Here is a 15,019-nt window from a genome sequence, read left to right on the forward strand (position 1 = left end):
AATCCTTTCCCAGCAATTAGATGATAAAACAATGTGCATAAGATATACATATAAGAGATATGATGTGTGTGTGAAGTTTGAATGTAATTGGCCAAGCAAACCATGTCTGAGGTACAGAACCAGATGAAGGGAAGGATGGACTGGAACACACTGAAAGGTCTTGAATTGTCCAAACAGGAACTAAAAACACCACACCTAGATTCGGGTATTTCATTCTCTGGTAGACAACTTGCATTCAATGTCCAAAACTACAGTTCCATTTGCTGCATGGAAGTTCTTGAGATCATCACATACTGTCTTTCAATTGTATTTTGTCATTGACATGTTGCAGATGTCATATGTCTTAAAATATCACATTTACAGTATGACTGATCTCTTACCTTGAACTATGTGCACCTTCTTTTTGTACAAATCCTATCTTTTCTAATGTAGTATCCATACTATCAAACCCACCAAACATTTTCCCTGCAACATAACAAGTTTGTAACAGTACTCTGACCTCTTTGTTTTAAATACACAGTGAAATGATGCCATATTGCGAAAAAGATTTCAATATGATATTATGCATAAAATTTTCATCATTAAGTATGTCACAACCAGTACCTCAAAAATTCACCATTTCTCATATGTGTAGATGCTCTAATAGAAGCCGCATCCCATGTGTTGTATTGTACCATTTTAATAGAAGCAGCAGCTTCTAATACAGATTTTACAGTAATACACAATTTATGAAGTGAATCATGAAACAGAGAGTGACTGGAATTAAATACATGTAAAGTCACAATACTTATTACTGGTCTTCGGCTCAGACCTGTCGTAACACACCACAGACAGATATTGACTATATTCAATAAAGGAACAAGAAAAAACATTATATACACTAACTAACTAACCAGCAGAACGGTTCCACAGATCAGTATCTGTATAAATCTGAGCTCTGTGTTTGACTTGGTCAGGTGACATGCTAAGTAAAGGTTGAGGTTCTTGAGCACCACTGTAATATGAATCAGATATAATAGAAGATTCAAGTATTATCATTTGTAACACTCTTTTAATAAACTGAGCTGAGAAGTTACTTACTAGTATAATGCCAGCAACAATGCGAATGGAGCTCTGTATGCCTATATGAAATAATAAAACAAGATATAAATATTGAAATACCAGTTTTTACTGATGTCAGTAGGGAAGTATCAGGATTTGATCCTTCTACAATACATACTCTAGAATTTCATGAACTTGTATATCATAACTTCAGAGCAGTTTTTTTTAATGCCTTGAGGAATGATCACAGTATTATAGCATGGCCATTTATACTTCAACTAAGCAATTTTCACAATGTCCATGCTATTAATTCAGTGATCACCAGGAGTGATACTATTGTCATAGCCTAACAAAAATCTGTAGTTTGACATGTTTACATAGATAGTGCAGACCAGTGCAACAAAATTATATATCAATATCATCTAGACTTAAGTAATTAGGATATACATGTATCTGAGAACAAAAATAGGCCAATGGCCTGTTGCTCAACGGCTATTGTACAAAAGATTAGTGCTGTATATGACAAATACCCAAAAAAGCAGTGAGTGAGACATAATGCTAAAAGTGGAATTTTTTACAAAAATAACAGAAATATTCAATAAAATTAGAATCAAAGAGAGCTTAAAAAGAACTCCAGTGTGTTGAGAGAATAACATAACATGATATTTGCAATTATCTGAATTTGTAATACATGTATATACCAAGTTTTGTTGAAATATGTTGAATGGTTCTTGAAATAAGCACCCAAATACTAGTAGCTTGAATTTCACTAGCTGATATGCAAATTAGATAATTTGCATAAATTTACACCAAAAACTAAATATATCTGGAAACTGCCCTGACACATCTATGCACCAAGTTTTATTAAAACATATTAAATGGTTCTCAAGAAATCACCAAAATAGCCTAAATATTGGTATGTAAATTAGGCAATTTGCATAATTTTTCACCAAAATCAATCATGTCTATACACATTTAAATATCTTGAGTGGTTATGTTTTCATTACAATCACAATAGACCAATCAAAGAAAACTTAGAACTCCCATGTGTTATGTGAGAATGAGAAACAGTTGACATTGGAAATAGTGGTTAGTTGAAATTCCATTTTTAACCAAAAATGACAAAAATATTTGCCAAAATTAGGGAATTAAAGATATGGCCATGGGATGAACAAATCTAGTAGATGTCAACACAAGGTACATACACACTAAGTATGAAAGCATTCAGGCTACCGGTTTTGAAGAAGAAGTAGAAAATAGAATTTTTGACCAAAAATGACCATTTTAAAATATTCGCCAAAATTAGGAAATTGAAAATTTTCTTACCAAATTAACAAAACTGATAGAGGACGACCCAAGGCACATGCACTATCAATATCAGCACTGTAGACCATAGTTTCATAGTAGCATAGAAGAAATTTTAGAGTTTTGGGGGGCTAATTTGCATAATTTTTGGCAGATCGACTTCTCATAAACAAATTTACCATCTACATTCATCAAGGCATTCACACACCAAAAATCGAGTCAAGCGGTTCAGCGTTTTTTTTAGAAGAAGTCGTGCACAGACTGACAGATAGATAGACAGACAGGTGACAGATGCAGGACAGCTAGAAACCCATCCCATAGGCTCAGCGGACCTATGGTCTGTTGAGCCAATAAAAACTACAACATCACAAATTGAATACAAGCTAAGTACCTTAGGAGTATAGGAAATTGATCTGGGAGCTTTTGATATATCTGCAACAAAATACATATGATTATTATACAAGTAACTGTGATACCTGTGTTCACATTGTTTTAGCTACAGAAATAATTGAAAAATTGTAGAATGTTATTGTGAATCTCCAAAATATTATTTTTTTCTTCTGGGGGATTCTTCTTGTTTTGATCATCCTGTGTTTTTGATTTTTTCTCTTTTATTTTTGAAGATGATCTTGGAAACCAGGTGTTCCCGCTAGAAAATGTAGTGCATTAAACTTTCCATACTTAATTTCACTAAACTGTTTGTAATTGAATTGACTCAAAGTCAAGACTACCACAAACATATAAATATATATTGGTCCATGTTTTTGGGAAATTACACACCAAATACCTCACGCATAGTAAATTTAGTGAAGTAGTGTTTGATACCTGTTATATTATGCATCCTTCCTATAGCGCCTTGATGAATTCTTTGTGAACAATTATCACACAGTGGTGAACCACAATCTGTACAATATAGAGTCGCCATTGAACCATCACAGTCAGCACAGAACATTGCTTGTCGGCCTCTTCCACCAACTACAACATAAAACAAAACCATTCATAAATATTTATAACATGGTTTCTGTAGATCATGTTCATTGCATCTGCCCAATAATAGCAATTTGAACAAATCAACTGGAATCAAAAACACATTGTTGCTAATCAAAGTTATTAATGTAAATTTACAAATATACAATGTAAATCTAATACAATAATGTAAGACTAACCTTTTGCATTCCCTCTTCTATAATTTCCTTGTCTTCCTCTCTCTTCCCCTCTAGTCTGCCCTTGACCCTTACCAATTGGTACAGTTCTGTCTTCTTCATAACCTTCTCCATGTTCATCTCCGTACACTACAACAGACGCTTGTGTATTTCTGTAGGCTTCATGCCATCTGCCTCTGACACCTCGTCTACTTCCAAGCCCACCATCAACATCATGCCCAGCTCCATGCTCTAGTGCTCTTCTATCTGGTATACCTTTATGTCCCCTTCTATGTCTTGCAGCATACCCTGTATTATGACCACCTCTATATTGTTCACTAAGACCACCAGAGTCTCTGAATCCAAACCCTTCATCGTTAATACCATATTGTTCTCCATCCCCTCTTCCTAGTCTCCTACCTGCATCATGTCTGTCACCCCCAAACTGAGCTCTTCTCTGTCCTGCCACACATCCTACTCCTCTACCTTGTTCAGCTACATTCCATCCTCTACCTTGTCTGCCTCCTCTTCCTCTTCCACCAACTCCCCAGTCATCTCCATCATCCTCCATAAATCTTTCTATGCTATCATCTTCTTCATCTGATGTAAAAACAAAAATATTATTATTATTTATTATTTTCTCTCAGATATTACAATCTCAGTGTGTTCAGTTCCAGAGCTACAAAAATAATTCATAAAATAATAAAATAAAATATGAATACACATTGAAAATGCATGGGCCCTGTGCTATTTTTACAAGTAGTCTCTTTGTTCAGTACAAGTAACAAGTACATTGTACAAGGATTCCATGCATCATCTGTATGTCAGTATGACTGGAAGCGCACAGCTTGACAAAATGTAGTAAGTATTATTAAACATACCAGTACAAACAAAATGGTTGTCAACTAGATAACTTCATTAAAGCAATAAACTAACATATTCTACAGTAATACCTGTGGGTATACATGTAGTACTTATGTGCAAACGTTCAACTGAATCCGGTGATACATGTATATTAGTGAGGAATCAGCATTGAAATGAAAAAAAAGGCCATCAATCGGTCATTTTTGTTTGAATCTGAAAAAATATATATGACATGCACTTGTATGGTATGATTGATCCTTGTGCAAAGTTTGAACAAAATCACCCTGTTCATCTCCCTGAAATGGTTCCTGACATGAATAAGTATTAGAGTTTGAGGATAAATATGGCCACCAGTTTTTGATCAAATGGTAACGAAAATAGACATGTGTATGTATGTTTAGCTGTATTTGTGTTAAATTTGAATGTGATTGTCAAAGTCTAAGAAATGGCTTGGAATGCATACATGGACAGTCAAAACTCAAAAAATATTATATTTCCAGATTTCCACTTCATCAGCGGGGACTAATGATGCCAACCAGATAAGACTATAACATTTTGCCATGCTTACACGAAATACTAAGCTACTTACAATGAACGAACGACAAGAACGTCTGATATCCCATCCTAACAGCATGGCTATGTATACAATAACTGAACTGCAAGATTCTACTGACCTGTGCGATATCCCATCCTAACAGCATGGCTATGTATACAATAACTGAACTGCAAGATTCTACTGACCTGTGCGATATCCCATCCTAACAGCATGGCTATGTACAAAAGCACCCACAGGATCTATTTTATGTCTGTGCTCATAAATCATATCTTTATAAAAGTTTTCCAGTTTTAGTCGAGTGAAGCGACTTATAGTGAGTTCATTCTTGCCATGACTACCAAGAAAGCCTTGTAGATCATCTATTGTTTCTAAAGCTTTTGGTTGTCTTTGGTTCATACTGTAATAAAACATACATGTAATCATAAGCTGAAGTGATATTATACTTCCCCGTGTATATCCCTGTATTTTTAGACATTTAACAGTTGAAGGCATCCCAAGTTATAGGCCTAGGGTGTTTTTACAGAGCGTTGAGGACATTTATTAAAATATGCTTGATTGGTACGGTAGTTTGGTTCATACTTTTATGAGAAAACTCGCATTAGTTTGAATGGCAAACATACGAAACATGGTTCACATCCTTTCTATTCTGTTATTTACTTAGAATGAACCTCAATGTTGCAATACTGAAGTAATACTGACAGAAGTAAAAATCTTTCTTTCTGAGGTGATCCTAGGTATAAACCCACTCCTTCTATCCTTGATTATGACCATGGAAATAAGGTACAAAAAAAATTAAGCAATACGATATTTTATATACTGGTACATGTACATGTGATATGTACTTAATGGCTGTACTGTATTTGCATACAGGCATGTACAGTATATGCATATATCAGTGTTCTCCCCAGACATGGAATCAAGCATCGTGACTAGTTTGCATAACAATACATCTAATTTGCATAATTGTATTTGCATAATAATCAGTTTCCCCAATAAGCACTGGGTTATGAAAATTTGTCAACCTATCTACCGTAGTTGATACAATAAAAAAATTGAGGTCATGTCCGGGCATACACCCAGGGGGTCTTTTTTCACACTTGAAATAAAAAGAAATAAAAAGAAATCTATTTATTGTTCATTGTATGAACAGTTGACTGATAAAAAGTCTGTTGCGATTCTGATAAAAAGTCTTGAAAAATAAATGTCAATTGCGAAAAACGAGGGGTGAACACGAAATAGCCGTGAAAGCGAAATAGGTAATTTTGCGTTCTGCCTTCAGGGCACCGCTGTTTACGTAATTTACATTTATGTTTCAGTAAGTTTACAAAATGTATATTTTGAAATGGTAGTTCTCTTTTTGAAATCGATCGTGGCCCTGAAAAGGGTTTGTGTTTCCTTAGAATCAATCAATTAGGTTCAATAAAATTATACAGTATCGAGAGCCATGAAGTGAGTATCACACTTGTTTGGCTTTAGCGTCATCGACAATTAAACCAATGTTGCAATATTGTAGCAATCCATACCTGAGAGAGTGGTTGAAATCATGTTATTTTCGCTTCATAAAATATTTGGTAGCAGTTAGCGAATCCAGTTTTTAATAGTTATTTAGGACTACGATTACCAAATATTATCTTCTATATATCATATTTATCAGTCCGAGGAGCAGTCCACCATTTCAAAATCACAAGTGTTATTTATAGGTCCACTGCTGCCATGACACACAACACTTTCATGGACAGCATCATCAACACTATTATGTTCAACACCAATACTCTCTTTGACGGCATCATCACCTTATACTAAAATATGTTTGGATATTTAGAGTACCGGTAGTAAAAAATGTTCACTTCTGGCACAGTTATACTATACTATGAATATTTAATTTTGAGATATAATTTTTGGTATGTGTTTGTTTCTAGATATTTCAGTTTTATTGTTCTGTACTTTGTTTAGTAATTTCAACTTCCCAGATTGTGTAAAAATGGATAGTTAGACACAGAAAATGCCTGGGCAAAATCATATGCTGAGGATAGTTCCTTACAATGTATGTATGTACACTCTAACATGCAGCACATAAATGCGCTGAGCAATCAAATAATTACTTTGCGCAAAAGTATGTTTGAGGTCGTCAATTTCTGATAACATAAACATGGTTTTCACCCTCAAAAGCGATTGATTCAAGTTTCCCTCAAGGGTAAACAATGGTTAGTTCACGTTTTGTATTAAGATTTGAAACAGTTTCAAGTGCATCACATGTTCATTTTCCTTAAATAGCGTTTTGGGGTTCATCACTGTCGTCCCTGGAATCTTACCGATATAGCGACTTTGTCGCAATTTCCGTAGCAATCACCATTAATTCACAAAAAAACCTCATAGTGAAATAGTAATTAGCCTAAAAATATTTTTCACTTTTGTCGTCATTTTTAATTATGCTTGCTATTTCACACACAAGAGTGAATAAAACTGGAACACCAATACTAACAGTATGTCACTGAGCAGTATAACATGAATGCATGATGCAAAGCCCATTCTATAAATGTTTAAATGTTCCTTGGTCGAAGTAAGAAACTACATGTAGGTGATGATATCAGAACATGGGTCTCCTAAGTCCAAGTGTATGACGACATCGGTGAACTTCAGGACGAAGCTGTAGGAATTTTGTTGGATGGCTAAAGTAAAGTGCCAAAAATGGCAATGAAGGTGCAAACTATGAACTTTTGTAATTTTCACTGTGTGAGTTTGTAAATTATTATTGCTGTGTATGATCCTAATTCAAATGATTCCTCACTGTCGATTTTTATTATTTCTGGTTTATTTGTCATATTATAAGCAATAAATTATTTTTGTTATACTTCTAATGTTGCATATTGTTCATTTATTTCCGTTGCATGTTTTCATTGGCCCTTCTATTCCCTGCTGCAGTTTGATCTGCGTTTGGTAAATTTTTGTGAATTTGTAGGTTTTTTTTACAGGGGATGTCTGGGCATACGGCCAGCCCTATTTTTTGTCAATTTTCCTTGTTCAGGACCCTGGGCGCTTACCTGGACAATTACTGTACAAGTAATTAAAGACGAAATATTTTTATATCTGATATATTTTATATCATTTTACTCCATTGTATTTTATGTGCATATCAAGTCAAATAAAGTTTGAAATAGAACAGCAGAAAAAAAAAGAAAACTTATGTTATAGATTTTTCATTGACCTACATCTTGTGCGTAACGCTACATTGTCAACTGACAGCATTTAACGTATTCAGTTGCGATCATCAGTATTTGACTTTTTGGTTATTTTAGAGATTACATGAAGATAACCAACGAAAACCGAGCATTCTGCACCGCCATCTTTGTTACCTTGATCATTGTAATCAATTGTACCCCAGCATGCATCGTTTGAATTAAGGCACTTATTCATTTTTGCTTCGGTTTATTTACAGTTTTCTTTCCAATGCTAATTAATTTCACTTGTTTTTTTTTTAATTTTGGTACTTAGTGTCACCAGCGATTGAGTAGTAAAAACTGCAATTAACTGCAGTGCAGCAAATCAGGATAGATCATCTTGACGCCCACTGTATTTGTAATTTGTGAGACTTGTTTTGTCACCTCGTTGACGTTACATGCAATGGCCAAATTATTACTACCCTAGTACAGTATTTGTTTTTGGATTAAGTGGCTTAGTACCTTCAAAAGACTTGGTAACTTCTTCTTTTATCACTGTCTTTGTACGGCTAACAAAATTATTATCTTTCGATCAATACATGTTTTATTAAATTTGTGCAAGATGAAAATGACATTTATAAACAAAGCAATAAACATCATGGGTGAGTGACCAAGCGCCACGGACAAAAGGCGAGCATCACGGCCAATCGTCATGGTACCGTGATGCTTCAGAGGCCTGGGGAGAACATATTATATTGAGTAATACTAAGAGTATTCATAAATTATACACGTAATACATGTAGGAAGTGGTTGGTAGGTAGGTCATAGCAAATAAAAGATGATAGCTTTTAATAAACACTAATATACTACAATATACTATTACATTGTAATAGGCAATATTTCTGTGGTGGTCCCTATTTTTGAAGTGTTGGGCAGACTAACCATTGATGACCAGCATGGTGAGGTTCCCAAGTTGTTGAAGGTAAAAAGAATGACAGAAATGATAGTGGTAAAGTGATACTAGTCATTGGTAATGGTTACCATGGTGGTACAGATGTACCAAAAATGTAACAATGTGTGGTGGTAACTATGGATTATTTTTACTACAAAAATGACTGCCATATCATCAAAGTACATCAATACACATGGCGATGTCATTGTGTTTGGTGAATCACTTACTTGTTACTGTTAAAGAGCACACCAAGTGCAGCTCGTCTGTGTATGATGGTTTTCTTTGTCCAATTCTGAGTGTTTCTACAGTTGGGTTTGGCTGCAGCTTCCTGCTCTGCATCTTCAATACACACATACATACATGCACACCAGAACGGATTACTGCAGGTTTCAAATATCGCATTCTCCTCCAGTTGAAAATTCCCCTGATAAAATCCAATTGACTTCTCATCAGCAAGTCTTTCACCTTTGTAGTACAATTCATCAAACTTTGCCATTGGTCGTTGACGCTTACACATCTGTGTGCAATGACAAGAGAATGCATTTTCACAAATTTCATTTTTTAAATTGTATTGTTTTATTCATATTTATCATACAAATACTACCAGTGTTCTGCAACATGTCATTCTGATCATTTCTTCCAAATTTTGCATCTTCAAGGATATACAAAAATCAATAATTTTATATTATTTCAACACTTACAAAGAAAAAGAATTCTGGTCAACTTGTTTTTCAAAATCAATGCACAAACTCTTTCGGTATATTTTATTTTGTCATTTGATTTTTACAAAAATAATTTAAAAAAAAAATGTTTTCTTCCAAATTTCACATGTTCATGTCATAATTGCATATTTACTATTATATTATACCAGTATATTTATCCATCAATTTGATTGGTCCAAACAAAAGATTTGCATGTGCAATTAATGGTATATTGGCTAATAATGCACAGTTATGATAAACAAAGTGGCCCTGGAACATGAATTGACTACAGGTTTAATGTGGAAATACATAAAACCGGTAGTATTTGATTTTTAGGGTAATATAGTGGTTGAATATTGGAAATAATACTGAATTAAAAACATCTGAAAAACTATATAACCATAATATTGCTTTTTGTTAATGGCGGGATCCAAGTTGTGAGCGTTGGCCGTTAGGGTGATCGTCGTTCGCAACAAAAACCTAAACCATCGTCCCTCAACACCATGAGCTGACAAAATTGCAGTGAAATTGCACCAGGGTAATTGCCATCTTTTTCAAAGACCACTGGACAAGGCAGAATTCGACGACAATATAGGGTATTGTAATTCTCCACTATGGGTAAATAAATTACAGGAGATGATGAAGGTAATTTCGAAATTTGCAGATTTGTGCCGAGTATACACAAACCATTGTACAGAGCGCTGGCTTGCAAAGTCCTTCATATACGTGTCACACAAACGATGCGAGAATCCGATCTTACACCAACAAACTTACCTCAGAACAACAACAAAACTTGTCAGGCATACAGTATACATGATACTGTCACAAAACTTTGGTTATACCAAAGATGTATCCAGGTCAGATGTTGGGACTGAGGTCGCCATGCTGGTCGCTGTACATGATACACAACAGCATGTCTATTCACTGAGGATACGTTTCGTTTTCACGCGGAATAAAAATTAGTTTGTATTCAATTTGATCTGTGTTTTTGCATGCATTCAGTGTACAACAACATACTATTCTTATAAATATTCATGTTCAAGGGCCATAATCATGATCTTATAGTAGATGCAAGTAAATTTTTTTTTTACTAGTTTTATCGAATTGTTAATATACTGGTATAATATAATAGCATTAATCCCCCAACAAAGTTGAGTATACCACTAGATATTGCAATATCTCATGGTATAACCGCCAGCGGAGGTAATTGCTTAAATAATACACAGTCCTGTATGCAGAGCAACAAATGTACATGTATAACTGAATGCATTACAAGCACTCTTTCTTCTCAATAATTTTCATAAGTGCTAAGGTTTTTAATGTACTCATTATTTCAAATACCTAGAATTTATTCATTTTCCAATAAATTAGACTTCTGATCAATATAAGGATATTGACTTAAGAAAATTTAGGTTCACCAGCTTAATTTTCGAGAAAATGATTATATTATAGCAGACAGTGGCCATTTTGGCACTGTTATAACATTTTACCATAGGTTTCTATGGCAGAGATAATATGTCATATCTTAAATTGTAGCCTGGTGACATAGACTGAAAAAATTATATATTGTGAATAATGGGGTACTTTTTGTTTTAAAAAAAGCCAAAAAATGTATTTTTTCTTTCCACATATAAAAAGAGTTTTTTGAAAAAGTTTCTCAACATATGTCACTGTAACACACAAAAGAATGCTATTTCTTGGAGCCATGGGACAGTAGCTTCACGATTATAGACAAAAAAAAACAACGAACACTGTCATGTGATTTATGACAAACTTTATCTGAAATTATAAGAGCATGTCGTAAATTTACACCTTCTTTTTACTATTGATTTCTGCATGTATAGCACTTATTTATTTACTTGGTTTTATACTCGCTTTTTAACAATAACAATTCAACAATACAATGTAATGTTTCCTTCACAAACAAGGCTAGCGAATATACCTGCCTGATCCGCTAAAATGTAAAGCCTGCTGTGAATATTTCTACTTCTACATGTACATTGCTTAATTTGAATAAACAACATTATGGTTGGATTAACCCCCCCCCCCTCCCGGCAAATCATCCAAGCAACACATGAACCAAAGGGGAGACGGTCGATTCGTCCCAAATCACATTCGTCCCAAGTCGATTCGTCCCACAAGTCGATTCGTCTCAAGTCGATTCATCCCACAAGTTAATTCGTCCCAAAGTCGATTCGTCCCACAAGTTAATTCGTCCCAAAGTCGATTCGTCCCAAAGTCGATTCGTCCCACAAGTCGATCGATTCGTCAGATTTAAGGTTAGCCCACTACTAACTCGCCAAATAAACACAAAAAATCCAAACAACGAACTGTTCACGTACACGTCATGCACTGGCATGCGTAATTGTTCATTATGCAATTTTGTTTTTGCCGACGTTATAAACAAATACACCGTACACGCAACGTAGAATTATTAGTTAATAAATACAAATACACCGTACATGCAACGTACAAGTTATTAGTTAATAAATAAATACAAACACACCTTACATGCAACGTAGAGTTATTAGTTAATAAATACAAATACATCGTACATGCAACGTACAAGTTATTAGTTAATAAATACAAATACATCGTACATGCAACGTACAAGTTATTAGTTAATAAATACAAATACACCGCACATGCAACGTAGAGTTATTAGTTAATAAATACAAATACACCGTACACGCAACGTACAAGTTATTAGTTAATAAATACAAATACACCGCACACGCAACGTAGAGTTATTAGTTAATAAATACAAATACACCGTACACGCAACATGGAGTTATTAGTTAGCGTGTCAGTAACAGTTGGCATAGAAACTGACCATGCTCAAGATCGTAACGCTGTCCAAAAATTAAAAAAATGGACGAATGTGAATTGGGACGAATCGACTTGTGGGACGAATGTGAATTGGGACGAATCGACTTGTGGGACGAATGTGAATTGGGACGAATCGACTTGTGGGACGAATGTGTTGGGACGAATGTGAATTGGGACGAATTGACTGTGAATCGAACCAAAGATGTAGCAACGTTGTCGACCGTTGAGTGGAAACCCCGGAAAACACTAAACCTGTCGAAAAACACTAAACCTGTCGAAAAACACTAAACCTGACAATAAAAACACTAAACCCGAGGTAAAGGGTGTATTATGGGTGTACCATAATCGTCCAGTGAATATTTGATTAAAAGAAAGCGAAAACATGAAATAGAACCCACGACGGTTTAGTCTTTTTCAACAGGTTTAGTCTTTTTCAATAGGTTTAGTGTTTTTCAACTGGTTTAGTGTTTTCCGGGGTTTCCACTCAACGTTGTCGACTTATGTACGTCGTGACACAGAGGTATTGCACCGGAAACGAAACAACCCATCACTATCACGTCTAGCAGGGGGCCTTCCACGGGGCACAGACACCGAGACGAGTTTCAATAACAAACTACGCTGTGACAACGCCAATCGTGCTATCCGTTTATAACTAGCTATCAAAAACTACACACATTGGAGGTTCCATTGACGTGGAATGCATTATTATGCTGAAGACAAATGAGGATGGAAATATGAATAAGGAGGTGCTCACTGAGTACTCGAAGTGACGACCAAAACAGTTTGTTCATCACTATCAAGTTCAATTTAAGTTATGACCTTACCTCTTTGATATTACTGATGCGAGTCCCTGCGAAATCCTCTACATTTATATAGATCCATGGGCTCGGTTTAGTACTTGGATTGTACCTGCTGCGATTACGAACGAAGATCTTCATGATTTTGCAGCCAAAATCTTGTGAACTTCCCGCTGTATAAAGTTACCCGCCCAGTGCAAGTTGTTGACAGTTGTGTTGAGAGGGCACCACGAGTGATGACAAAGTACTTTCCTCTTGATGTAAGGAAGCACGAAATCCACCATAGAGGGCGCTTTGACGAAAAAAAAATCCAGAAATATTTCAGAACAAAACTGTAATGGGAGAAACTATATGAATAAAAAGAATTCAGAATTTCAAGGATGTAGGAATTTGTCGTGTTGTGACATTGTTCACTACTCTTGCTTATTTTTCAAATTTTTGCAGAGTGTAAATTCTACAAATCATTAAATCGATTCATGAAAATTTTAGAACATCATATGTGGCAATTCATCAAAATTTGCAAAAATAATAAATTGTAAAAAAACTTAGTGTAGTGAAAATAACATTCAAAGTAAATAGAATGCCATTTCAAAACCAATTTAAAATAAAATGCCTTAACTAATGCATGCCTGGAAATAGTTGACATGTCCAATCGTGATGGTGACAAAACTGGTCACCATTCAATCAAAGGTCAAAAAAACAAAAACAAAAAATCAACACGCATACTAGTAAGTTTTTTGCATCAACTTTGAACAAGATTGAGCATCTACACTGACACATGTCTGAGAATTGATTCTTGACCATACACTATAATTGTAATATCTATAAATGGATATATGAACAGACAAAAAGTCAATAAACAGTACAAATTTTGGACTGAGTTTTATTTTGCCAATTTGTATTTATAATTTATATAATGAGCCTTAATTATTTTTGACACTCACACCAGGTCACGTGGTTCATGTTCAACAACAGCAGGCAAATAACAGGAATATAACCATTTCATTTTCAAAGTAAATGCCCATTCCCCTGGTGTTTGATACATCAGATATCATTTTGAAATGCACACAAAAAAAAAACATGAAAAAAAAAATGGCTATAAGCTTTGCTGTCATTCTGCATTTCCTCCATCTTAGCAAGGTCAGTACCAGAGTTCTGACAGTGAACTTTTATTAAACTTGGTTTAAAATAATCTTAAAGGATGATAACAAAAGTAATGGACCTCATTTTTGAGAAAATCATATATGGTAGTACGCATTCTCTATGGGGGGGGGGGGTAAAGCAGGACCTTTTCATATGCAAGACAAGTTGTCATAGTGGGGCGTGTATATAAAAGAACACATTTTTCTGCAAATAAAAATCATTAGGTCACCAACATGTTTAAAGTGGTGTTCAAGTTGCACCACACTAATACATGGGATAGAACATTTTCTCAGAGTTGGTGACATAGGTACATAGATTTATCAAGTTATACATTATATATAATGAGAAAATAAATCCCTCAAAATAAAACATTTTTGAGATAACAAATTCTCCAAATTGTTATTATGCTCACCCTCATACAAACCTATAGTCAAACTAGCAGGGACTGTGCACCCTATTGTTTGTACATCGATTAATATCACTTTCACAGCCCAAAATATACAACAGAGAAAAGTCAAGCATTTCATGAAC

At 34.8% G+C, this 15,019-nt stretch overlaps 1 protein-coding gene across 1 annotated transcript; it reads right to left on the reverse strand.

Moving 5' to 3' along the window:
- Positions 1-376: 376 nt before the first annotated feature.
- LOC102808873 (uncharacterized) lies at positions 377-13,579 on the reverse strand. Its single transcript, XM_006818842.3, has 9 exons — positions 13,373-13,579; positions 9,246-9,535; positions 5,094-5,305; positions 3,513-4,088; positions 3,172-3,321; positions 2,738-2,778; positions 1,081-1,121; positions 894-994; positions 377-465 (listed from the first exon to the last, which is right to left on the reverse strand). Exons 1-9 carry the CDS (start codon positions 13,484-13,486, stop codon positions 377-379), a joined length of 1,614 nt encoding a protein of 537 aa, XP_006818905.3. The 5' UTR covers positions 13,487-13,579.
- Positions 13,580-15,019: the final 1,440 nt, after the last annotated feature.

This window comes from Saccoglossus kowalevskii, chromosome 2, assembly GCF_978046115.1.
Source record: "Saccoglossus kowalevskii chromosome 2, keSacKowa6.1, whole genome shotgun sequence".
Classification (NCBI taxonomy): domain Eukaryota; kingdom Metazoa; phylum Hemichordata; class Enteropneusta; family Harrimaniidae; genus Saccoglossus; species Saccoglossus kowalevskii.